This window comes from Thermobia domestica, chromosome 9, assembly GCF_964235325.1.
Source record: "Thermobia domestica chromosome 9, izTheDome1.hap1.1, whole genome shotgun sequence".
Taxonomy (NCBI): Eukaryota; Metazoa; Arthropoda; class Insecta; order Zygentoma; family Lepismatidae; genus Thermobia; species Thermobia domestica.
The window spans coordinates 11,392,145-11,418,067 of NC_137462.1; the positions used below are offsets into that span (position 1 = coordinate 11,392,145).

Genomic DNA, 25,923 nt, shown 5'->3' on the forward strand with positions numbered 1-25,923 from the left:
GATGTATAGCACGTAAGGTAAATATGGATAGAACATTGACAAAAGTCAAGTTGTTTGAGTAAAATCAATAATAATGATAAAGTATATAATAAGGAGATGGCTAATTGAAAGCTTATTACAAAGACATAATGAAGAGCTTAAAAACGATGTATAGGACGTAAGGTAAATATGGATAGAACATTGTCAAAAGTCAAGTTGTTTGAGTAAAATCAATAATAATGATAAAGTATATAATAAGGAGATGGCTAATTGAAAGCTTATTACAAAGACATAATGAAGAGCTTAAAAACGATGTATAGCACGTAAGGTAAATATGGATAGAACATTGACAAAAGTCAAGTTGTTTGAGTAAAATCAATAATAATGATAAAGTATATAATAAGGAGATGGCTAATTGAAAGCTTATTACAAAGACATAATGAAGAGCTTGAAAACGATGTATAGGACGTAAGGTAAATATGGATAGAACATTGTCAAAAGTCAAGTTGTTTGAGTAAAATCAATAATAATGATAAAGTATATAATAAGGAGATAGCTAATTGAAAGCTTATTACAAAGACATAATGAAGAGCTTAAAAACGATGTATAGCAAGTAAGGTAAATATAGATAGAACATTATCAAAAGTCAAGTTGTTTGAGTAAAATCAATAATAAAGATAAAGTATATGCATCTTTTTCGGATTACCCAGGGCGCCCCACGCGGAGGTTACGTGCTTGAAATATCTCATGTGGATTTGGAATCTCCAAACACGATTTAGCATGCAACGTGACTTTTGATTTGATCACGTGACACAGTCTGATCCTTATGGCAAACCGGATAGGTCGTTTAGTTGTCAAACAGTACCAGTATGCAATGGCGCACGCAAGGTAAAGAGGAAGTTAGGGATTTACTCCCCCTCCCTTCAGCAAGATATGCTAAAATAATCATTTAGCATATTAAGATACTGTTGATAGAAAATGTCACGAAAGAATGTACATGGACATGCCGATGCAGCTGTACTTTATTATGTATAGTCTGTGGTACTGTAGGAAAAACAAAATGTATCGAAGATATTAAGATAAAACAAGATTATACCTTAAGATATATTAAGAATATATGTCGTAAGGACATTGATTATAAATAATTAAAGTAAACAATGTGTGTAAAGAGTATCAAAACAATTATATGAGAAGGAATGGCCAATTAAAATAAGGTATAACGAAAGTAAGGTTTGTGATTGATATTGTTATTGAACTTATATGTTCTGATTATTTGTGACATACTATTTGGAGTAGTTACTGATAATAAGAAATAGCCACGACTTGTATGTAACCTTTAAATTATAAAAGTAACATATACGTGTACAAACACCTGTTGGACTTGGGAACTTGAATCCACCTATTTTCTGACGAACTTCTGCGTACGATACTTCCAGTATGTATGAAACTTTATAATTATTATTATTTATTTATTTTTAACATAAATTCAATTTTGTTTTCTTTTTCCTTTTTCTCTTTATTGTTATTCAGTTCAAAATCTCTTGTTATTGCAAATTCTGTCAAGGAATTTGAACCTTAAAATATATAAAACTATATTCATGCCTGTTGTTCTGTATGGTTGCGAAACATGGTCGCTTACTCTGAGAGAAGAACATAGACTGAAAGTATTTGAGAACAAGATCCTGAGACGAATATTCATGTAGCTAGAATGGAAGAAAGTAGGAATGCTTTCAAAGTCTTAACTGGAAGTCCAATCGAAGAACAACCATTAGGAGGATCTAGTCGCAGATGGGAGGACAATATTAAAATAGATCTCTCAGAAATAGTAATACAAAGTAGAAACTGGATCCAGTTGGCTGAGGATAGAAATCAATGGAGAGCTTTTGTAAATGCGGCATTGAATCTCCGGGTTCCATAGGCCATAGAGTGAGTGAGCTAGTTTACTTTTGTGTTTTTAAAATATAAAGACAAGACTCTAAGAACTCAAATGAAGACCGCAGTTGTTTTGAAATTAAATAGTGTACCAAAAGCATTACATTGTAGAGTAACTAGCACAAATGCGTACTTACCCGTACTAGTCTTCTTACTTTTTATTGATGCTGACACAATGTGATTCACGTAAGTTACCGAATACTTAACTCAAATAGGTCATTTCGTTGTAGTTGCTGAAACAGAAACGTATAGGAATTGGTGTGACTATACTAAACATTGTACAGCGGGGGACACTTCTAAATGGTACAGCCATATGGAGATTTACGGCTAAGGTGTACCATTTAGAAGTGTTCCCCGCTGTACATTTTAACTTGTAATATGTATATAAAAAATAAAATTGAAATTGAATCTGAACAGTGTGATAGATAAAAGTGTACCAGAAGAATGGACAGGTAGTATAGTGGAATTATAGTGTATTATATTGCCTACTTTGCTTGTTATGAGGAGAATTGCCTGTCACAAGGGTATCTTACCCAAATGGTCTATGACGATTCATTCAGATGAGACAGATTGTAATGAAATTGAATAAAAATGATAACAATAACTCATAATGTAATTGATCAATATTTAAACTAAAAGAAGCAATTACTTGTAAGTCAAATGCACAAATATATTACTAAAAGAAAGAATACATTAGTTATACTTCTTTCGAAGTTAATACTTAATGTCCTGACGACTGCTACTCAGAGACTTCATAGTGAAGCTCTGAACGAAGAGTTCGAACTGCTGAGTGAACGTTGAAGGCTGGATGTGAATGAGGTTGTGAATGTGATGATTTAGTAAGGTTTCCTAAGGTTTATATAGTTAATTCTTATACTTCCATTTTCTATTTGTTTCATCTGCTTACGGAACCGAAAAGTAGGATTGTTTATAAAAATGGTTTATTTCCACCTTTTCCATGGCTTTCCGTGTTCCATAATACATATTTTTACTTTCACCATATTATTAGAAAGATGTTTCACTTTCACTTGTTATTGTTTGTTTTGTCCGAAGGATTAAGTAAGTACTTGAGTTTTTATATCTCAAAATAAGGAATGTCGTCTTACTTGTTTGTTTTATTTTGACAGGTCCCCCTACCCCATCAGAAACGTTGGACTTACTGGAAGGAGCGTCCTCGCAGTCAGAAGCCTCCCCGTACCTGAGACTCCAAGAAATGAGGATGAAAGAGGCGAGCCCTCAGCCTACGGTTCATTCGTTAGCAGCTACTCACGCCACACTCTCTGCAATCTTGGCCGGACAAATAGGAGACGGCTCGCAAGGTGGTGAATAGTGTTGGGATCCCTTTGGGGATTTTGTTATTTTCATGAGCTAACGAGAAACCCATACATATATCAGTACAAACCCAGGGATTAAGTCCATAATCATTTACTCGTGGCATTATCATGACTTCATGAGGTGCATCGTTGAAATATTTTGTAAATACGTTTCCCAGAGACATTTTTGTTGACAGAACAAAGAAAGAAAGAAAAAGAAAGGATAAAAAACACGAAAGATGAAAAGAGTATCTCCTAAGAGTTCGTTTTTTTTTAAAAAAATACTGTAAGAACATTATCCTTTCTTAAACTTCCCTTGCTCTTTAAAGACAAAATGAAATTTATGGTTTGAAGACCTATAGTGGTCCCTGGTTATTTGTACTTGTGTTCTACAGGGAAGTTAAACGTTCAGCGACATATTAGCTTAGATTTAGGCTGCCAAGTCTCCCTGTTAGATATCTTAAATCTGATAGTTCTGTGTCCGCATCACGCGGAATGACGTGGTCCTAACGCTTTGAAAGCAGTATTTTATGTTACGTATATTTTTGTATGTAGTACATGGTTATTTGGTTTCTTACATTTTGAGCGAAACTTGGAGGAATGTAATCTTCGCTGGTTCGGAATTTAAACAAGAAGAGGAGCCTATCAGAAGTCGTTACATTATGTGTAGACATACATGGCCATTACTCTTTTCTTTCTTCCAAATTTGGGGGGCGCGGTGGCTCAGTGATAGAGCGTTTACCTCCGGTTTGTGGGATCCCTTGTCCGATCCCGGCCAAGTAAGATAGTGGTGGACAACATCGTGTCCGTGGGTTTTCTCAGGGTACTCCCGTTTCCTCCCACATTCTCCTATCAATTTTTTCATCCTCATACGTTTGCCTTAATGATAGTCTCCTTTAGCCTAAAGGGCATAAACGTTGGGACCTTAAACTGAAACCTTTCATTTCATTTTCAGTTTTCCTCTTCCAAATTTGTACGACATGTGTCAAACTTAATAGTTAGAGCACTTAATTTTTGGAACGTAAATTCGTTTATGCGAGCAGTGGCGTATTTAGGGGGGGCTTCCGGGTTTAAGCCCCCCCCCGAAATATTACTTACTATAGTAAAGTATATGAAATATCTTGCAGAATTTTTACATTTTCAGGCAAAGCCCCCTCCCACCGAAACAAAATCGTAAATACGCCACTGTATGCGAGTCATGGTCGTTTCGTGTATATTCTGGTGGTTTTCTCCTCGCTAAGTTTTCTTGTTTTCTCTTGTTAATCATTCCATCGTTATTTGAATATGAGTCAAATAATGATATCAGTCGAAGAAAGAAAGAATATATATATATATATATATATATATATATATATATATATATATATATATATATGTATATGTAGGAGATAAATTTGTACTACTTGCGCAATCCAGGTCAAATTCAAAGGATATGATGTGAAATTTTATGCTTAACCCACTAGAAACTTTTGAACATGACTGTATAACGCTATTGGAACCACATTTTAAATCTGCTTTGTGTCAGCCTAAAGGAAATAATTCTATACATAAGCGTGCAGTAAGAATTTCAAAAGGAAACTTGAAATAAACCTTTGGGTTTAGTTCTTTTTTAAAAACAATTTAACAAGAATTTAATTCTTTCCTCTCTTATTGTCTACAACAGACAACCAAGAATGTTCGTATAATTTAACGGATGTACATTCTGTGAGAAGCAGTTCGTTTGTAAGATAAGATAAGACAACATTTCCATTGTGTAGGTTCGACTATACCATACATTAGTTGGTGTTGACACCAACTTTTGATGCGGATAACTTAGAAATACTGTTATTAGACATAAAGAAAATACAGAAACAAACTTTGGCAGTTGATAATTTTACATCGCATGTAACAAAAGGAAGAAATGCTAAGAACATTATATATATTGATACAGGGGTACCAACTTGGAATTGAAATCAATGCACTATGTAAGAGGACTTTTTGGTTTCTTTTGATGTAACAAATCACCTCCCGAAGTATGTGCACATCTTTCTATTCTGTTCCAATTGCCAGTATTTGAGTTTCGATTCCAAGTTGGCACCCCTGTCATTCGTACACGACGGGGAATTTGACAACATGCAATTGGACTTTTTGTCTTTTTTTGATGTTATGAATCACCTCCCGAAGTATGTACACATCTTTCAGGTTCACCCTGTGTGTGTATATATAAAGCTTTTAAAAGATAAGAGTCGTGGAAAATTTGGTCATTGAAAATTAAAAAGAAAGCTTACAAGTTAAAAGTAAATAAATAAATTAGCAGGGGCTAAATCAAAGGATTCGATCTGAGGCTAAACCATACAAATTCGTGTTTGACTCTCCGAGATTCTGCCGGTTCCCCTTGCAATCTAATTCCACCAATTCACTAATTTGCAGTTGCCTATAGTGGGATATGAAACTAAATATTTTGTTTTATTTGTAAAACGGAAGGGGGGGGGGGGTGAAGCAGGGTATATTAAATTCTCAAACTCATTGCCCAGTGTGTGTTTATTTAAGATCATCAGACTCTACAGGTACTATTTCAGGCTTCTGAAGATTAACATAAACAGTACTTCCATTCCTTACCAAAGCTTTGTGAATGTTACTTTTCCAGAATTTTCATACGTCACTTAGCTTCTAGACGAAACTCTTCTATTACAAGTTCTCTGTTTGTTATGGAGAATTCTGAATTTTCTACACATTTTCGTTACACCGTGCTGCAAAGGCACGACATTTCGGCGTTGCGCAACGTCGTATTGCATTGGCCACGTATCACCCAATTGAACGCGAAGCATCTGACCGACCATAATCCTTCGCGGACTGTAGTACCAGGGAGATTAGTGTACTTAGATTTAAGGAAAAACACTTGTTAATATAATTAATAAGTGGAATACAGAAAAGAAAAATGGAAAATGCGTTAGTTTTGTTTACTTAGGAAACGAGCTTTTCTATGTGATTGGTTCTATGTGTAGTATTAAGTTACTGTAAGACTAATTAGGAATTATTTATTTATTTTTAGAAGTGTTTTTTTTTTTGTAATAAGATGTGTGATTTTATTTTAAGTGAAATGTTTGTACTTTTGTCTTTTTTAAAGAAACTTGTGTAGAAGCTTCATAGTGATGATAGTCAAATGTTTACGATTTCTTTTTTTAAAAAAAATAACTGCTTCGGACTGCTTTCATTCTGAATGTGAAGCAAATAAGCATCTCCTTTACTATCAAGCCTGCAAATTAAGTACACTTAAAATAAAATTACGGTTTGATTCATTTCAGTTTTAACACGAAAGTGTTAATGACTTGCCAGAAATTTCATTGTAGCATTTAATAGTACATTGTAATGGTTCTTAATTATTCCAACTTCCAAATCTAGCTTAGAAATGCATCTGTTTATTTTTAAATTCTAATATGAGAATGATAAAGGCTACTGTAAAATACTGTGTAATTTTATCGGATTGTCTTTCGGACAAAGTTACAGATTACAACGAGTGTAGTTTGAAATTCAAAAAGTGGAAAGAAGAAGAAAAAAGTGACTGGACCAAGGATGGAATCGGGCTCTTCAGGTCTCAATTTTATCAAATAGAATTTTAGATAAATATTACAATAGTATCTATACAACACATTGCATTTTTTTTCTTAAATCTGTTTCCAATGGATAAATGTGTCTCGAAAGCTTACTCACCCAATGCGAATGACATCATATCAATATTTTGCATCAATCGCCAACATCGATTACGAGTATCAGGATGATACCTTGTCATATTTAATAGCTTATAATTTCTCGCGTGTAGAAAAAAGAAATCGTAAATTGATATAAAATGTTCTCAAGATCAAGATAGTACATTTCATAACAATAAAAGAATAAAAACATGTTGAAACCAAACCAGAGGGAAACTGAAATCCTCTCTAAACACAACGCACTCACTTGTAAGTGCCATGCTTTTAAAACTATGTATATTCATTTGTTGTATTGTTTATCTTATTATATATGTTGCATGTTGTTTATTTTGTATATCTTAGAAATATATTTGTATTTAGTACCATTTTGGGAATTGAAATTAGAACAAAACTTCTTCAAATGATGGTATTTTGTGCTCTCTAAGTTGAATGTGCTGATTCTTTATTCTGTATTTTAAGTATAGTATTATCGAAGACACGTATTATTAAGTTATTATTATTATTATTATTATTATTATTATTATTATTATTATTATTATTATTATTATTTATCCTGCTGATAATCTTAAACAACGAATCCCATCCAGAGATTTGTAAGATGGAATTCCCTAACAGCAAAGAAAAGTACATAAATATCACTGTAAATAAATAGGTTTAAGTATCAATATTTTATAAGGATGTGCCATTTTCTCCAGTGCATCCATTACGAACTACTTAAGCTATCTTGTTATTAACTTATGCACTTGAAGTATTCAAGAATCGTTTCTAAATATGCAATTTATTCAAACACATTTCTGATAATGTTTGTCATCGGCCAGTGTAAGTCACTAGTCACAGTAGAGTGATATTCAGTAAACGGGTGTTTTCTCCTTTTGAAAATATATATTGCTTCTTTTAAATGTACAATTTGATTTTGTGTAAGTAATTATGTAGTGATAGTAATTAGTATCATTTCTAGAGATTCCCTTGTGTTGGTCTTAAGAACATTATTTTATGTATATTTTATATCAAGATTCCAGGCAGTTATAATTTACATGTTTATATCTTTAAACAGAATAATATTGTACGTAATATATATAACATTGTAGGAAATATTGTTTTACTTTGCATATGAATTTGTTAAAAATGGGAAATGTAGGCGATTGGATTTTGTTTCTTCAATCGGAACGAAGAGTTATTGATGATCTCTGTTCGAATATATAACCAGTTTGCATGTGCTAGATCTATATACGAAATTTCTTAATGTCGTCTCCATCAGAACAAAACGATTTGATCTTATAACGAGTTTGTCTCTGAATCTCATATTGTTTTCGGTAATGACAAAAAGATACCTTGACTCCAATTATAGCTCCGTAATGTGGCTATATGGTAGCTTACGCGTCTTTGAGGCGGAGGCCCGTTCTCAATTATAAAAGAAGCTCATTTGAATTCTACGGTAGTTGTAGCCTACGTCTCATATAACTTACATGTTCGATGAAAAAAAAAAAAAAAAAAAAAAAAAAAACGCTAGACTTCAAATCTATCAATCGACTCAAACTGTACTAGATGTTGTCCGTCCTGAGTGCATAATACCTCCTTTTTTAATCACCTGAAACACAGATCAGCTTTGCAGTTGTTATGTCCGCTCATAAGTAAATTGTTTTGTATGATTAGTGTCGTGTTTGGGTTAGTATGCGCGTAGAAATAGTTGTTGTGAAACACGAGGTCCTAATTATGACAGTCGATGAATACCGTGTGCTATAAGTTACAAATCATTACACAGAGTTGCAGCTCGACTTCCAATTCCAATCACGTTTCTTGAGGACGGTCAAATACAAGGAGATAGCGCTGGAGTGTAGGATAGATATGCTATCATATCCCACTTGTAAACTTCTCCGCGACACACCACGACAATCATTCTCCGATGAATGCTGATTGGCATAGTATTTTCTGTGTTAAGAACTATATCACACTATGCCTTTCCATGTCTGAACGATATTGCAACCAAAACGTTATGGCGTCTTTGCGTCTCATATAGCGTCTCTTTGTATAGCCTTGGTGTTAATAACAGGCGTAAAACTACAAATAACCCACATCACAATTAACCCTTGCACTACCTAGATATTTTGTATAACGCGGACTACCAAGAGGGGGGTATTGTGTGCCCACCTGTTAAGATTAGATACATCTCGCAAAAGAAACAAGTTAGAAACTCTAACAAAAATCTACAAGAACTGAAGTGAACATTACTTAGGATAAGACTAACGGCTATTTATTACAGTGCCATCTAGGAATGACACTTCTAAATGTCAATCACATCTACCAATGGTGGGGTACTTTGTGTTAGAGACCTGCACGGGTCGAATTTTTCGGCCCGAGCCCAATCCAGCCCGGGCCCGAAAAGTTTTGGAGATTGTCGGCCCGAGCCCGGCCCGGCCCGATAAATTTTAAAAATTTTTGGCACATTTTGGCTAACCTCAGACACATTTTCTAAACTCTGGTTCACAACCTGGCGCTTGCCTCCTAGAACTTTGCCTGTCATCGAGAGAACAAAAACTCCATTTCCCGTAACAAAAATCTAATTTAATTGATTTTTAGCATAAAGTGAAGATGGCAATATTGTTTAGCGACAGGCAAAACTTTCCCACCCCTTCTTGTTATATTTTGAGTTCAGTGAAGCTCAAGGTCAGAGCTCAATTTACCGCGCAATGCCTGCAATCCTCTATAGTGAAAGTGGAGCCGCTAAGCAACACAAACTGTAAATAGCTATTGCATTCTTTGTAACATTTTTCACGGGCACTTCTTCAACGTTTGGCTTTATTCCAATTATCGTTTAACGAAAGTCAATAATTATTAAAGAATCGCAATTGATCGGCCCGAACCCAAGCCCGGCCCGGCCCAAAGAAATAACAGTGTCGGCCCGCCCAAGCCCGGGCCGGCCCAAAGAAATAAGAGTCGGCCCGCCCAAGCCCGGCCCGTGCAGGTCTCTACTTTGTATCCACCAACTTTAAAGCAAATTTATGGGCCATAGTAACGTGAAACTCTCAAAATGAACAGTACACGGGATAAAGACTAACCGCCAAAATTCAGAAAACGTGGAATATTGTTATTTATTATACTGCCATTTAGGAGTGACACTACTAAATGTCAGTCACATGTCCTAATAACCGGGGGTTACTTTATGCCCACCAACTTAAAATAGCAAATTTTATGAGACGCGCTAACGTTCAATTTGAACCACCGTAAGGTATATGCTTTAGATAAACATGCTGAGCAATAACATTTTTTCTTTATCAATTTTAAAGAAATGATTAGAAGAGTAATTATATAAAAAATATATATATATACTGAGATGGGCACAAAGCACCCCTCCCCCTTGGTAGTCTGAGGATTGATACCTTCCTTTATCGCACATGCTATTTTCTGGCCGCAGTGGCCTTACATTCACAATATATCCATCTAATTCCTGTAAGTAATCGCTAGGATCTTAATGCTCTCGGTTTTCAATATATTTGTACCAAGGGGGTGTCTTAGATCTTTCCATTTGTCCAATCCTTATGTATATTCACTAACAACAAGAGTTACTAAAATTATGCTGAAATACCATTGTACAAACAAAAGAAAGGGCTAATAAATTCTTACAAATTCAGATTTTATTACTGTACGGATATTTTTATCTTTATTTTTATATCATGTGGCATTAACTTCATACTTTTATTCTTTTGTTTATATTAATCAGTTAGATGGTTTTGAAGAAGTAATGTTGCACCGTGAAATGCTTTACAATTTTGTATAGTTTAATCGAATCTGGAGTCATTATATCCACTGGAGTTCATGTGAAACTGTCACCTTTCATTGTAAGTTTTACCGCTAGATGTCCTGATTAAAAACTCCAATTGTTGTATAAAGTGTTCTTTCATGTTATGTTGATATGCCTATCTGTTATGAGTTCTATATTTATTAGTATTTATTTAATGCTATTATTGTCAAAGTATATAGAGGAAATAATCGTGATACGTTGAAAAGCTTAACCATTGTGTAGGTATTTTTCTTCAATCTACAGAACTTAATTATTAGTAGCTTTTTCTTCACATAATTCGTAATTATATTTATTTGTGTATGTTTACAATACTTTTGTAATTATTATTGTTTACAGTTATGTGTTGTGTATTTTCTCCCACTTGCTAGAGCCTTTTTATTTCAACTGTGCCCCTTCTGGCGCTGCTGTCGATGTGCGTGTCTTCCCGCATCGCCCTCGAAAGAGAAAGAACAAGTTACTGTGGCCAAGATCTTTCAACTGTTGAATGCGGAAGTGTTGCCACAAAGACTTATTTCACCGACTTTTCTATGCACTGTCTTGTTAGCCATTCTAAGTAGTCTACGTCTACACTCGTCAAGGGGGTGGGGCCGAAGTATGTTTCACATATTTTCCGAGGGCACACTTGAAAGAAATAGGCTCTGACAATCGGAGTACTTCTTTTTTTAATGTCATTTCAACTTTAGTTACTAGTCTTCCATATAATATATTACAGGGTGCCCACCCAACCGTGTATGTCATATACCATAAAAATAGAGCGGAATAAGCCGTAAGAATTTCGTTATCAGACTTTCAGACTTCGAAAATCTAGAAAATTATAATTTTTTAAAGTATTTTCCTCGTTTCTTCTATGTGTTTCTCGCAAGGTTAAGCGAGAGCAAGTTTAATTATTGCGCTGCAGTGTACTGACCGTCTCGCTGCGCCCTGGATGCCACCCACGCTTCGGTCCCGCACTAGGCGGTATTTATTATTGTTGTGTGCTCAGTAAAGGTTATATTTTTAAACTTTCCGACCGTAAAACCGTGAATTTAATTATTTAGTTTGAGTGGGAACCCTGTATTATTATTTAGAACTTTGAAAGACATTGTGAGCCTTATGCAGAGTCTTTTTGACATATGATTAGCGTCATACTAAAGGCCTGGCTACTGCAGGAAACATATGTTATACGAACTCTTCAGTATGGCACTAATCACGAGTCAGAACGACTCTGCATAGGGACCTGTATGTTTATGTTGATAGTATATATATATATATATATATATATATATATATATATATATATATATATATATATATATATATATATTATGTGTGTGTGTATAATTACTGAAAATTGTGATATTATTATTATTGCAGCTTGTTTAGACTTACGTAAGTAGCATTTAAATAGTTAACGCGCTTTGCTGAAGTACAATCGAGCTTATTTTTCCGTGCCATGTGCTTGTTACAAATAGCTCAAAGGTGAAATTGACCGAGCATTTAATTACGTTGTAATAGATATATCTAGTGGTGTAGTTGTTGGAATTTTTAAAAATGGAATTTAATGTACAGTATGTGAGAAATAATGTAGTAATTGCGTAAAGTTTGATTGCAGCTTCATATGAGAAGGATTTTCTGTATGTGTTTCTTCTGTAAGTACAGTCACCAGCAAAAGTGGGTACCTTATAGTAGCGTTTCACAAACTATAGTTCTGCATATTGCAGGTGGCCCTCGAGGTTATGCTCTTGTGATCCTCTTCGGTTGAATATTAGCCCACAAAAAGGGGGGAGGGGGGATAAAATTCAAGTGAACTGGCTATCACTCGCTATAATTGAGAATATCAAACATAGATTTTACGGTTTAAGAAGGTAAAAATTATTCAAATTCTAATAGCTTTTATCAGTGATTTCCAACGGGTGTGTCGCGAAATTTTAGAATTTAAAAATCACATAGCACTTAATAATAATTATTTAAAATTAATTTTGAGATAAACTGTACCACTCCGTGCCTCCAGTGGCAGCAACGTTGCTCAGTACTACATTGAGTTACTACTGTATAGAAACTTATGTATATACAGTTATACGAGCAAACAAATGTGTCGGGAATGTCGTTGGTCAAAAATGTTTGAAAACACTGGCGTATATAGATACATTATTATTATAAAATATTGTTGAGATTTTTCAGTTATTAAAAAAAAGCAGACTAATATCTTATTTTTTAAAAAATAATACCAATATAAAATTTAATACTATTTTTAAAATATAGATATGCTGGTACATACAGTCCCGTACTGATGTGCTTACTGTAGTTCGTACCATTTCTTATTGCTATCAAACATGTAGACATAGCTTTTTTATTATTTGTTCTTAATGTCTTATGAAGCCCGGAACAGCCGAAACAAATAAATCCATAAGCTAGAATGTTATACTTGATCGATGCAGGTGTGTATACCTACTTTAGGGCTACCCTGTATATCATTTATATTACCAATAATAAATCTGTCATTCAGCTGATACAAATTGTTTATTTAATTATTTATATGTATATTGTAAATGAAAAAATACAAGAAATGTGTATTAAAATAGCTGCTTTTTTTGTGTATAATTTCTTGACAAAAGAAATTGTAAGTCTGGTAATCACGTTTGCTGGGAACTGTACAAAAACGGAATGGATAAATAGTTATTAAAAACATAGATATTATCGCTTAAGTGGCATTATAACACTAGTCCATTTATTCAGTCTGTCTCAGTTATAATGATGTATACATGATATTGATTAGAAAATTAGCTTTGAAATTCGAATAGGGATAATCCTATATTTGAACAATATATTGTAAGAATATTTGAATAGAATAATTTTAACAGCATAGTTGAAATCTAAGGCTGTACACTGAGGACTTCATCTTAGAAAGAAATTGTTTTTCCTTATATGAATAAGCGTTTATCTTTTGGCTTGTTCGCAACAACAATTTACAATTCTTATTTTAATCCATTATTTCTGCGGAATTATTCTGCCTGCATTGTAAAAGCAGTTTACCTATTTATATACTGAGCATTTTAATATTATGTAAATCGTTTTCGCGTACTAAGAGAATAAAGAAAAGAAAATGTCCATAGGAAGCCATGGAAATCGTTTCAAAATTCGTCGTTAGTTCAACATTTGTTTTCATTACTTAGGCTCTGAGATATTTAGCTAGAGTTTGTGAAATCTGAATTACACGCTCCCACTGGAAATCACGTCTTGTAGTTATTTGACTACAGTAGTCCTTCACTAATCCGGCAGATATAAGACTAATTGTTCCCGAGCACCCACATTGCTAGGTTTCAGGAAAATTCTCTAAAAGTAAAGCATTTACCGTATTTGGAGCAGACGAATCCCATTTTCTGTATTCAGTTTTGAAGGAAAAAATTATAAAGATTGTACCTACACCTACACTGTAAATTATAAAGATTTATGTTTAAAGAAATATGAAGTGTAATAGCAAGGAATATGTGTTGAGTTACCAATTCCTATTTAAGTGTAGAATCTCAGTGCGTCTGGGAATATCTATAGCACGTGTGCGTCTAGAGACAAGCGTATATACGATTGTATCCAAACTACATTTACAGTCAGTGAACTGTACGTAGTTACAGAGTGATGCATCAGTGCCGTGCAGTGGGCGGGGCGCGGGCGCCGATGTAAGAGGGCGCAAAATTCGGGAGGGGAAAAAAGAGAGAAGAAAAATTACTTTGAATATTTTAGATCAACAGCAGTATTTTTCAATCTAACACTTAATTTGACCAGGGTAATGTTACTCATGTTAGGAAAATGCATGCGCTCATATATAAAATGGAAGAAAAAAGTATTCAAAATCAAGGAAATGTAGGGTTTATTTTTTAAAATATTCTTACGCTTCGCTCCAATCATTGGTGGCGCTTCGCGGCTGGTCTGTCAACCTCACTCATATATCCGGGACGCCATCGTATACTCTCGCCCCGGGCGCTGATTTTCCACGGCAAGGCACTGTGTTATATGTTGTAGGGAAATATGGACAACACAAAAATCGATTATACTTATCAAAATTGAAAACAAAATGTTTATAATGTGTCGACGTATAAGATATCTTCTGTACGGATATCTTTTTGGACTTATCCTCAAAGGGAAAGAAGTGCGTCGGCAATTACGGTAATTAACATAAATTATTGTATATGTACGGTCTCAGTGTCCTTCAGTAACTTGCTTCCCTTTCTCTTCCACGCTCAAACATTAGTAAACGCCGGAGTAGAGCACAGCTTGATTATACTTGGGTGTACTTTAAAAAGACATTCTTATTTCAGCCTTACGTTTTACTACGTTTCTTCCCACACTTGCAATTAGAAACAGTTGTTTTCTTAAATGTTATATTGTCCATTTCATATTTAAGTAAAAACGAGCTGATTTCAGAAAAAAAAAAATATATATATATTTGCATTAGGCAGAGTTATTTCAATGCAGACCCGGCCGCCTAGTTTTCTTTTACAATAGCCTATTATTATGGTTCTTAAGTTAACTGATGAAATCCAATAAAGTCGGCTCCAGTTAAGAGAATCAATCCTCACAAATGAATTTTGAAACTAGGAAAGAAGACTGAATTACAGAAATACATAGTCATGCAAGGTAGGTTACTTACATGATGTTGATCAACGAACTCTTGGAACGTCATCTTTTAGAATTTTGTGTCTATAAACTTTCACAGTTCTCTCACAGCCTTAGATCAAATTATTTACATACTAATGCAAAAATTGTAATCATAAAGTGTAGTTCGACCTTAAGTCACTGGTAAAATTCAGGTGATTTGCTTAATATATACACCGGAGTTTCAGTAGAGTATTACGACAGATATTCAGTGGAAGGCTTCAAAAATATACACAAAATATATTTGTGGGTATATATAAAACAACATACCCACAAGTGTGTGTAACGTATGGAATAAATTTTTGCACACAAGTGCCCAATTGTAAAGCATTAAGAACACAGAGGTCATTAATGTCTATTTAAATGTACATTAAAATATTGCCACGCTTATTGTGTTTTTCAAGTCCTGTTGCAATAATTTTAGTGTACAGATAGTGAAATGTGTTTTTGTAATGTATGTGTAACATGCAAGGTAAACTACCAAACGGATTATTGCACTTAACTGAATTGGACATGTTTTGATGCTCGATAAAGTGAAAGAATTTGTTGGGTAAAATAATTTCTCTGTTGTTAAAAATTTTGAATTAGTCGTATCTGTATAGTAACTAATTTGTGTTTCTATTATGTGAATCTTTAAATTTATCCCAAAGTACGAGGGCTGTCCACAGAGTAAAAGACGTTTTGAAATAAAAAAGTAACAGAATGATCAAACCAAATTATATTATATACATTTGAAGGTACCTCTTAAGCTATTTTTCCATATAATTGCCATGCAAATTAAGACACTTATCATACCGTGACACAATTTTTCAATACCGTCGCGGTAGAAATCTACCGCCTGCGATTTCAACCACTGACTTCCACCGGCATGCAGTTCGGCATCAGTATGAAAGCGTTGTGTAGTGAGCCATGTCTTCATCGCTGGGCGCTAAATTCGGGCTGTATGGTGGATGATCAAACACCTCCCATCCAAAACTGTTCAAGAGCTTTCAGGTGCACTTGGCCGTGTCTGTACGTGCGTTGTGAAAAAACATCACCGCGCTAAGTTTTCCCCGGCGTTTGTTTTGAATCGCGCGAGGTGGGATTTTCTATTCCAGCGGACTTTGCATCACATCACAGAAAACACAGTAAGAGCGGCACAATCCTCACTCTACCACAGCTGGATGCGTACTGAGAGTGGCAACGTTCTGATACCAAAATGGCGACTCTAGCCCCGTGATAGGCCGAAACGTCTGCTACTTTCTGGATAACCCTCGTAAATTTAATTAACGTTCTTGTGTTTGAAATGTTCTTTAGGATGTTTTTAAATTCATACAGGATTGCACATTTAAATTGTTTTACTGAATTTAATATGCTTATAAGTTGTCACGAAATGGTTTGAATATTTTTTTAATTTAGGCGAAAATTTAATCTTGAATTATTCTGGATGTGAGCATTGGTTTGTATCGGCTCCACCTCACTTTTCATAATATCTCATTTAATTGTGTTTGTAATGAAGTAATAATATTACAATTTTCACTATAATTAGCTTCGTGGTACTTATAAAACCTAATGAGATCCGATGTTGTTTATCGTTAAGACACTACGTACAGTACATACATAAGCTTTCCGACATGCTTCTATATTAACAACAGTGTGTAAATATTGACAGTTTAGTTTATGTTATTCTCTAAGTATAACCACACCCTGCCGTCGGTTACACGGAAACGTGCTATTAATATTTCAGTATCAAAACAGTAAAAATCTGTATATATGATCTAGTTTTTAACACTGTTGCGACCATGTAAATTGTAACCGTCTGGCGTAGTCAAGAGATCTGTGCTGTGAGGTTGGTTGAGCGAGAACGATTCTTTTCAAGGGCACAGATGTTTCTTTCTCGATCAGTAAATAGGCCTAAGCTATAATTCATTAAAAGAAAAAAAAAGAAGGAAATTAACTCATAAAAATTAAAATTACAGCAAGAGTGTTTTTTATTTTGCAATTACCATTTTCCTTCGTTTTCTACTAGTTCTCAAGGGTATGCGAGCACACTAGGCTCTCAAATCTTGTAATGAAGTTTCACGCTTTGAAAGTTATGAGAAACTAAGAGCCTAATGTGTATCTGTATCTGGTAACGTATCTGTATCTGTGAGAATGTTCGCAGAAAAAAGTAGGAAAACTTCCCTTAGGAATAAATAATAACGTAATGGCCGAAAAGGCTAGTTTCGTTTTTGTTGCCATTATAGTGTGTCAGCAAGCATTCACACACAGATTGTCATATTTGCACAAGTTCACATTTACACAGTTTAATTACTGCATCGAGAGAGAGAGAAACTGTAAGCTTTATGCCATGTTTCCAGAAACAAGAAAAAGTTTGGTGGAGCTGATTAATATTAATATCATTTCTTAAACTGGAATTTAACACGTTGACTGTCACAGCAAAATCGGGTAAAATGCACCGTCACGTCGGGCCATTTTTTTATTGGAGGAAAACTTTCAGAAGCCAGAAACCAAGAATCCCGAACATCTTTCTGAGGCCCTAAAATATATTTCACTATTCAAACCTATATACTTGTGCCTCATCGGTGATTCACACGGCTTCAAATACAAAGGTGCAAAGCCTGTGAATCACATATGATGCACATGGCTCCGCGAAGTAAAGTCGCTGTGAATCATCAGTGATACATGGGAGTCAACGTGTTAAAAGAATTTGTCGTAACTGAAACTATCAGGTTATTGAACAAAATACCAATAACGTTTCCTTATAAAGTATTATAGAAGGATGATAGTGTAATTCTTAACAGAATAAAATTGCTGTCGTTTTCAGGTATGTTGGTGAAAGAAAAATTTAAAATACGATAAATAAACATTTCTCATGTTGAACTCCACTTGAAAACCCATCATTATTATCACAGAATAAGAAGAAAAGAAAACTAATGTCACATAGATCAAAATAATATATTTTTTTAGCCAGTGTTTTTTCACTAAATAGTTACCAACGTGGGATGGGGTGAACGTATATAACATTGGGGACTATTTTATAAACAATGCTGTCGGTTATTTTTTATTATAAATTCTTAAAAATGCATGAGAGTGTAGTTTTTAGAAGTTTGTGATTAGAAGTACATTCCTGTAAACAAATAAATTTCAATAAAAGAATTTAAACATATTTAATGAGTTGTTTCGCACTTATTTTTCAATAGGCCCGTAGCCAGAACAATAAGACAGGGAGGGAAGGAATTCAGATTTTTCGGGGGCTGATAAATTTCAGGGAACTGAGTCTCTTCCTCCCCTTCCTTGCTATTTTCTAGCTATGGGCCTCCAGTACTGCTAAATGGTCGTGGGAAAACGTGTCATGTTATAAAACCTTTCTTAAAGCTAGATTACCATGCTGCAAGATTCTTGTAGCTGTCGTTGAAAAGAAATCTGGTAACCCTACAATATTTCTCCATGTGAACATAATCTTGAAAGGGATATGCAACATTTTTTTTCATCTTGCAAGGAGTCAAACCATGTTCAACTTCCTGGGTAGTCTTACATGCTACGTGCTATCGCCCTCCCGCTGACATAGAGAAAAAAGTTTCGCCACTTCCGAAACGACGGATTTTTTTTTTTTTTTTTGGACGGGGAGAGAAAGCGCACCAAAGTGCATTTTTAATGAAGTTCACTATTTGTCCACTAGAGTGCAGTGTTCCGTGGGTGGAGATATCTTATTTGCTTGCTTTCAGAAAGTTGTAAAGTGTAAACAGTAATACGAGATGGGGTTGCAAGATTTTTCTTAATGACAGCTACAAGATTCTTGCAGCATGACAACCTAGCTTTAGTTAAAAATTTAAAATGCATGCAGCAATCGCTCACATAATTTACATAGGATGGACAGTTCCGTTAGAAGTCGTCGCTACTGAACGTGTGCTGAAATAAATTAATAAAAACAAACGAAATTTAAGAACAACTATATCAAAGTTTGAAGATAAGATGACAAACTTTATCAAAGAAAACAAGAATATAACTACGAAGAATAAAGACATTCCTCAGTGTTTTATCTAAAATTGGCCTGGAAGTACAACAGCACTACGCATAATTTTATTTACATACATACAAACAGAAGAAAAATATTTGTCTCAAGCATTTTATTGAGTTTTTTGGATCTTATCCTTACCTGTTTATCCGTCCATCCATTCGTCTCGTTACGTACAGACACTTGCTCAGAAGCTATACCATTTAACCTATCGAGACCGAATTTTACACTTAAGGTTTTATAACATACTCCAGAGGCGTTTTTCGAATTTTCTTCCTATCTTCGGACATAAAGGCAGTTTACAGAAGAGCAAAATCCAAATTTTCCATTTTCTCAAAATGGCTCTAACAATTTGTTTATGCGTATTTTATAAATCAACATATCATTTACAACCCTTTAATCTCTCTGTATATATATATATATATATATATATATATATATATATATATATATATATATATATATATATATATATATATATATATATAAACAAAAGTGACTATGTTTGTGACAACTCTTGAACCCCCGACCGATCTCGATCAAATTTGCCACATAAATGAGGTTCGGGCATGGGATGGTTTTTATCATTTCATTTTGACGGTGCAACTTGGGGAAGGAGAGGGAGGAGATATTTAAAAATGACCGATATTAGTGTCGAAACCATAGTTTTCGGGGTCGCTATGATGAATAAAGACACTTCCGATACCGTTTAAATCTAAATTCAGCCCCTATTGCCCTATGTCCAAAATGTATTTTCCCCATGCGAAAAACGGACAATCTGGTAGTATTTCATAAATAGATATTTCATTAGCAATACTATAATGTTTCCTATGCCATTTCACAATATAATCTATTTGTAAGTGAAACCAAATATATCATCTCAATCTACGGACCTTTCTTTCACTTTTTCACATACTCTCCGTTTTTTTTTTTTTTTCCACACATTTTTCCCACCGTCCTGCAAGTTTGAAAATACCCTTGCGATAAAATTCCGTTCCAGCTGCCAGTAGACACTGACGCACTGCTTTTCGAATATCCTCCAGTGTCTCGTAGCGATGGCCTTTCATCTGTTCCTTTACAAAACCGAAAAGATGGTAGTCGGAGGGTGCCATGTCGGAGCACTAAGGAGGATGTGGAAGTGTTCCCTACCAAAATCTGCTCTGCTCCATAGTGGCACGTGCAGTATGCGAACGTGCATTATCCTGTTGAAGGGCGATCTTTCCAGGACGTTTAGCACGCAAGGCACGACGGAGCATCAAACGTGTCTGGATGTAGCGGGCAGAATTTATGGTTTGTCCAGGCATAAGAAAGTTAACCAAAATGCAACCCTGTGCATTCCAGAAGACGCTCTGCATAACTTTCCCTACGGATTGCACTGTCTTCACTTTCTTCTTCGGTAGCGAATTCAAGTGGTGCCATTCCATACTCTGTCGTTTTGTTTCAGGTTCATACTGATGGAACCTGCGTTCATCTCCAATCAGAATATTCGTCAAAAAGTCATCACTGTCATGTCGAAATCTCTGAAGAAGGGTTTGGGCAATAGATAGTCTCTTGGCGTTTGTGGTCCTCGGTTAATAAGGGTGTGACCCAACGGGCATAAACCTTGCGATAACCGAAACTGTGAATCATTTCTTGTACCACACTATGCCCCACACCAAGTTTTGCAGCGATTTCATTCATAGTGATTCGCATATCTCCCCTAATAAGCTCATCAACCATTGCCTTTTTGCGTTCCATTAAGGCAGTTTGAGGGCGCCCACTGCGAGGCTCATTTTCGATACTCATGTTTTCATCCTTAAAATGTTTCACCCACCTCCTAACACTACTGGCACCCATGCACACATCTCGATAGGCACGCTGCCGTTTGCGGTGAATTTCAGAAGCAGGTTGGTTCTCTTTAATAAGGAATTCTATCACAGCTCGCTGTCGAAACGAAACTCGCTGCCCGCCATTTTGGGGATCCTGATTGGGGTCACGTGCTAGCCACAAACAGCGTCAACGTCTGGAAAGAAAAAGAAATGAAAGGTCTATAGCTTGAGATGATATACTTGGTTTCACTTACAACTAAAGGTTATGGTTGTGAAAACATGTTGCTCACGACTTTCAGTATGCCCTCGTATATATATATAAAATATAGGGTGTAAGAAAAAGGTACGGCAAAATATCAGGAGTGGATTCCTTATGGGTAGACAAGCAAAAAAGTTTATATGACCATATGTCAGGAAATGCATCGTTACAGAGTTACGGTCATTGAGCCGTCTGATGCTGTGAAATAGTCGCATTCTGGACGCCCCTTAATGTGGCTTAATTTAAGCCTCAATAGCTCACCCCCTACTTAAACTAGGAAGATAATTTTGGTATTAATGTGTTTCTGAAGGATGAAGCTTTCGGCTTATATGCATTAAATCTATGTGGAGGGAACCATGGTGGATGAGAGAGGGTAACTACGTTTTTTTTTTTTTTTTTTTTTTTTTTTAAATCAGGATTTTGTTGATGGCATTCTTTCCTTCCTGTACACTCATAAAATTTGGTATGTGAAGCAATAAAGTAGCCCACTATACGGTACCCCCAAGGGTGTGGCTTGATGATGCCAACTTGCATTCTTGGCTCTGATGATGCACAACATTTTGTGTTCGTGGTTGTAGCGATTTGAATAAAATCGTAGACACACACATTAGGGGCCCTGGTGACAACCCTAATTACTACAGAGTCATGATTCATACTGCGGTATGCATGAAATACATATTGGCGGAAAGCTTCATCCTTCAGGAGCACATTGATACCAAAATTATCTTTCTAGCTTAATTAGGGGTAGGGTGTGCACGAGTCGAGACATGTCTCGAATCTTGACTCGACTGGACTCAAATTTGAGTCGAGACACACTTTGTAAAATTCGAGACGAGACGAGACAAGACAAACGTATTCGACTCGAAAATCTTTCTATAATTTTTAATACTGTATTATTTTGAAGAAAGCATTCACTCAGAAACAGTCTTGAAACCAATTCCAGCATTTATTACCTAAAAAAGGTACAGAACGCATAAACTTAATAGTTAATCTTTCAAGATCAAGACTTAATTTTCAGCTCAATTCAGTTAATTAGTGATGTGCTGGTTGTGTGAAGAACGAGGAAGGCGCACGATCTATCTGAGTTTAACCGAGGGCATTTTGTAATTTCCCGGAGACTCGGCACGAGAATTTCGGAAACTGCAGGACTTGTCGGGTGTTCGAGTAGTGCTACGATGAGTGTCTTCAAGTTTTTGAAACCAAGGGAAAGCAACGTCCAAACGTCTAGGGATTGGGCTCCTCCCACTTCATTGCAGATGTCGGACGTCGTAGGTTGGACAGACTGGTAAAAGAGGACAGGCAGCGAACTGTGGCGAAACTAACATCAGACTTTAATGCTGTGCAAAGTACAAGTGTGTCTGAACACACAATACACCGAACACTCCTAACGATAGGCCTCCGCAGCCGACGACCCATCCATGTGCGAATGTTAACACCATGATCGGCAACTACGACTGAAATGAACACGTGACCATCGCACTGGACCTTGGCGCAGTAGCAGAGCGTTGCATTGTCTGATGAATCCCGTATCTTCTTTATCATGACGATAGGAGGTGCGAATCCGTCGTGTTCCAAGGGAACTGCTCCTTGACACCTGTACTGCGGGACAGAGACAAGCTGGCCACGGCTTAATTATGCTCTGGGGAGCATTCACGTGAGCAACCATGTGTCTAGTGGAGCTCGACCAAGGTACCATGACGGCCGAGGAATATCGCATACTACTTGCAGACTATGTACACTCCTTCATGATGACCATGTTTCCCAACGGTAGTGGCGTTTTTCGACAAGATAATGCACCATGTCACAAGGCCAGGAGTGTGGAGTAGTTCCAGGAACACAGAGGCGAGATCAAGTGATGTGCTGGCCCCCAACTCGCTGGATCTGAATCCAATCGAACACATCTGGGATGTGATTGAACGTGACGTCAGAGCGCATTGCCCTCATCCCGGGAATTTACGAGAATTAGGTGACCTGTATGTGCACATGTGGTGCCAACTCTAGTGATCTACCAAGGATCATAGCGTCCATGCCAAGACGCGTTGCCGTTGTTATCAGTGCCAAAGGTAGACATACTGACAACTAGGTAGGTAGTCATAATATTCTCGCTGATGTGTGCGTGTATTTTAACTCGTATATTTTGTCTCGACTCGAATTTGAGACGTCTCGTCTCGAATTCGAGTGGAGACAGAAATATATTTTCGAGTCGAGATATAAGTCGAGCCAACATTTTCTCGAGACGAGTCGAGACAGACTTAAATCTCGAATCGACTCGACTAGTGCACATCCCTAATTAAGTGTGTGTGTAAACTATTGAGGTTTAAATTGAGTCACATTAAGGAGCGACTGGAATGTGACTATTTCATAGCATCAGGCAGCTCAATGGCCGTAACTCCATAACGATGCAATTCCGGACATATGGTCATATGAACTTTGTCTACCCATAAGGAATGTACCCTTGAAATTTTGCCGTACCTTTTTGTTACACCGTGTATGATACTCTTTGCGATGAGTTCTTTCGCACTGTTTTTCAGAATCATACGAGGAGATTTTGTTCATTTCATTAATATGTAATTTATTAATAACAGTACAATATGGCGAAAGTGGTTTCTTACTGAAAAGTTCCATAAGGGGTATTCTAGTTTCTTTTTGGAGATGAGTTTTTATCGGATGATTTTCTCGAATGCATTGCAAGCGATTTTCGTAAATGAGTATTTTAAAAAATACCCTACAATGTGAGGCAAGTCTTTTGCTCTGAAAAATCTTAAAAGTAGTAGTTTGAGGTCCGGTAATTTTCTCGAAAAACTTCTGACAATTTTGTTCATATTTCCTAAACAAATGGAACAACTTTTTATTCTGGACCTATTTCTTCTGAAATAACCCACAAGAAGTAGTCTACTCTTGGGATATTTTTTTTTAGATGGTTTTATCAAAAATTGCCTTGAACATTTTACTCACATTAGTCTATAACAGCGTTTCCCAACCGGTGTGCCGCGAGGAAACCGAAACAAAATTATTAATTCTATAGCAACCAAATTGCAAGACATAAGAAAAAATGTATATCTTTGTATTTCACATCTATGAATTTCTACCATGGAAAAAGTTACTGTAATTGTAATATACATATTTTTCTACATCTATTACTGTGTAGCAGACAGTATTTCGGCTCGTACACATTTCCACGGTTAGCTGCTATGTTACGCTTCAATTGAGAGTCATACTAACACCGAGAAATGGAAGCACTTGTACGGTACGCCTCAAGTGAACGTTCGTAGAACACTCATTCGCACGTGAATGACAGAACAACACTTTGTTCAACAGCTGTGTTTTGACTTCGACGCATCGCAAGCTGTGTGATTGCAATAATATGCACCGGTTTTGGTTAAAATAGCAAAGTTCAAAGTACAAGACATTTGTTTGTTCCTTCGTTATTTAGTGATCTTCGTTCTTGGATACAGTTTTCAAAAAAGAAAGCGTATTTTTTAAAATCTGAGTCCTATATTTCATTGCAATTGTTTTCTATTTTAAAATTAGAATAAAAAAATAAGCATAATGAATTAGCATAGGGGAAACCAGTGATCGAGCTTTCATCTCTGTGAGAAGGAGATCAGTAATCACAAAAAAATTACCATGGTATTTTATATTTGCAAATAATAATAATAATAATATCTATGAGTGTGCCGCGAGACCCGTAGTGTGCCGCAAGTTGAAAAAGGTTGGGAAACGCTGGTCTATAATGTGATGTAAGCCTTTTCCTGGATGGTTTTCTCACAAACTGCTTACTACCAGATTTTGTTCATGTATCATAAATAACCTTATAATGTGGCGTATGTAATTTCTTCTGAACACATTCTCTAGAGCATTTATGATTAAGGTGAGCTTTTTTTCGGCCGAATTTTTTTTAAAAAATGCTCAGGTGCCTTGGTTTATATTTTATGAATAGCTACAATAACAATCCTACAAAGTGGTACATGTCATTCCAAGAAAATATTTAAAAAGGAGTAGTTTTCTTCGAAATTTTCCGTAAACGCCAATTATAATTTTGTTCATGTTTCACAAACACATGTCTTAGAAATGACTGCAATTTCATTTAATTTAGTAAATTAGAGCGATAAAGAACGCTAAAAATAGTGTTCCGTGCCTTTAATTACTTTTTAAATATACATTTTAATACTTCGGCTAGTACGCAAAGCAAATTTGTTAATGGCTTCATCCAGAAAAAGTGTGTTCCCAGGTGTTTACACGTAGGGATGCGCACAAGACGAGTCGAGCCAGGATTTTCCTGACAAAATTCGAGTCGAGACACGGCTCTTCCAATAGAGAAATATACATTTTTCGAGTCGAGACATCACTTTTACAGCACATTTTCGAGACGAGACAGTCACAAATCTTGTCTCGTGCGCAGTGGCGTAACTAAAGGCTTGGCGGCCCTCCCGCAGACAGCTTGGACCGGGGTCCCTTCTCTAAGTCCCATTTCACGATTTGGGGGTCCCCTGATGCCTTGAGGCCCCCCGCAATGCGGGG

At 35.9% G+C, this 25,923-nt stretch overlaps 1 protein-coding gene across 3 annotated transcripts in view; it reads left to right on the top strand.

Annotated features, from left to right (window-relative positions):
• The window catches only part of LOC145694416 (suppressor of activated egl-4 protein 2), a 58,435-nt gene extending 39,959 nt beyond the window's left edge, over positions 1-18,476 (top strand). For all 3 annotated transcript variants that reach the window (XM_081770615.1, XM_081770614.1, XM_081770616.1), the window contains exon 9: positions 3,039-18,476. In XM_081770615.1, coding sequence (XP_081626741.1) covers positions 3,039-3,241 — 203 coding nt within the window. In that variant the 3' untranslated portion in view covers positions 3,242-18,476. The remainder of the gene's footprint in view (positions 1-3,038) is intronic.
• Positions 18,477-25,923: the final 7,447 nt, after the last annotated feature.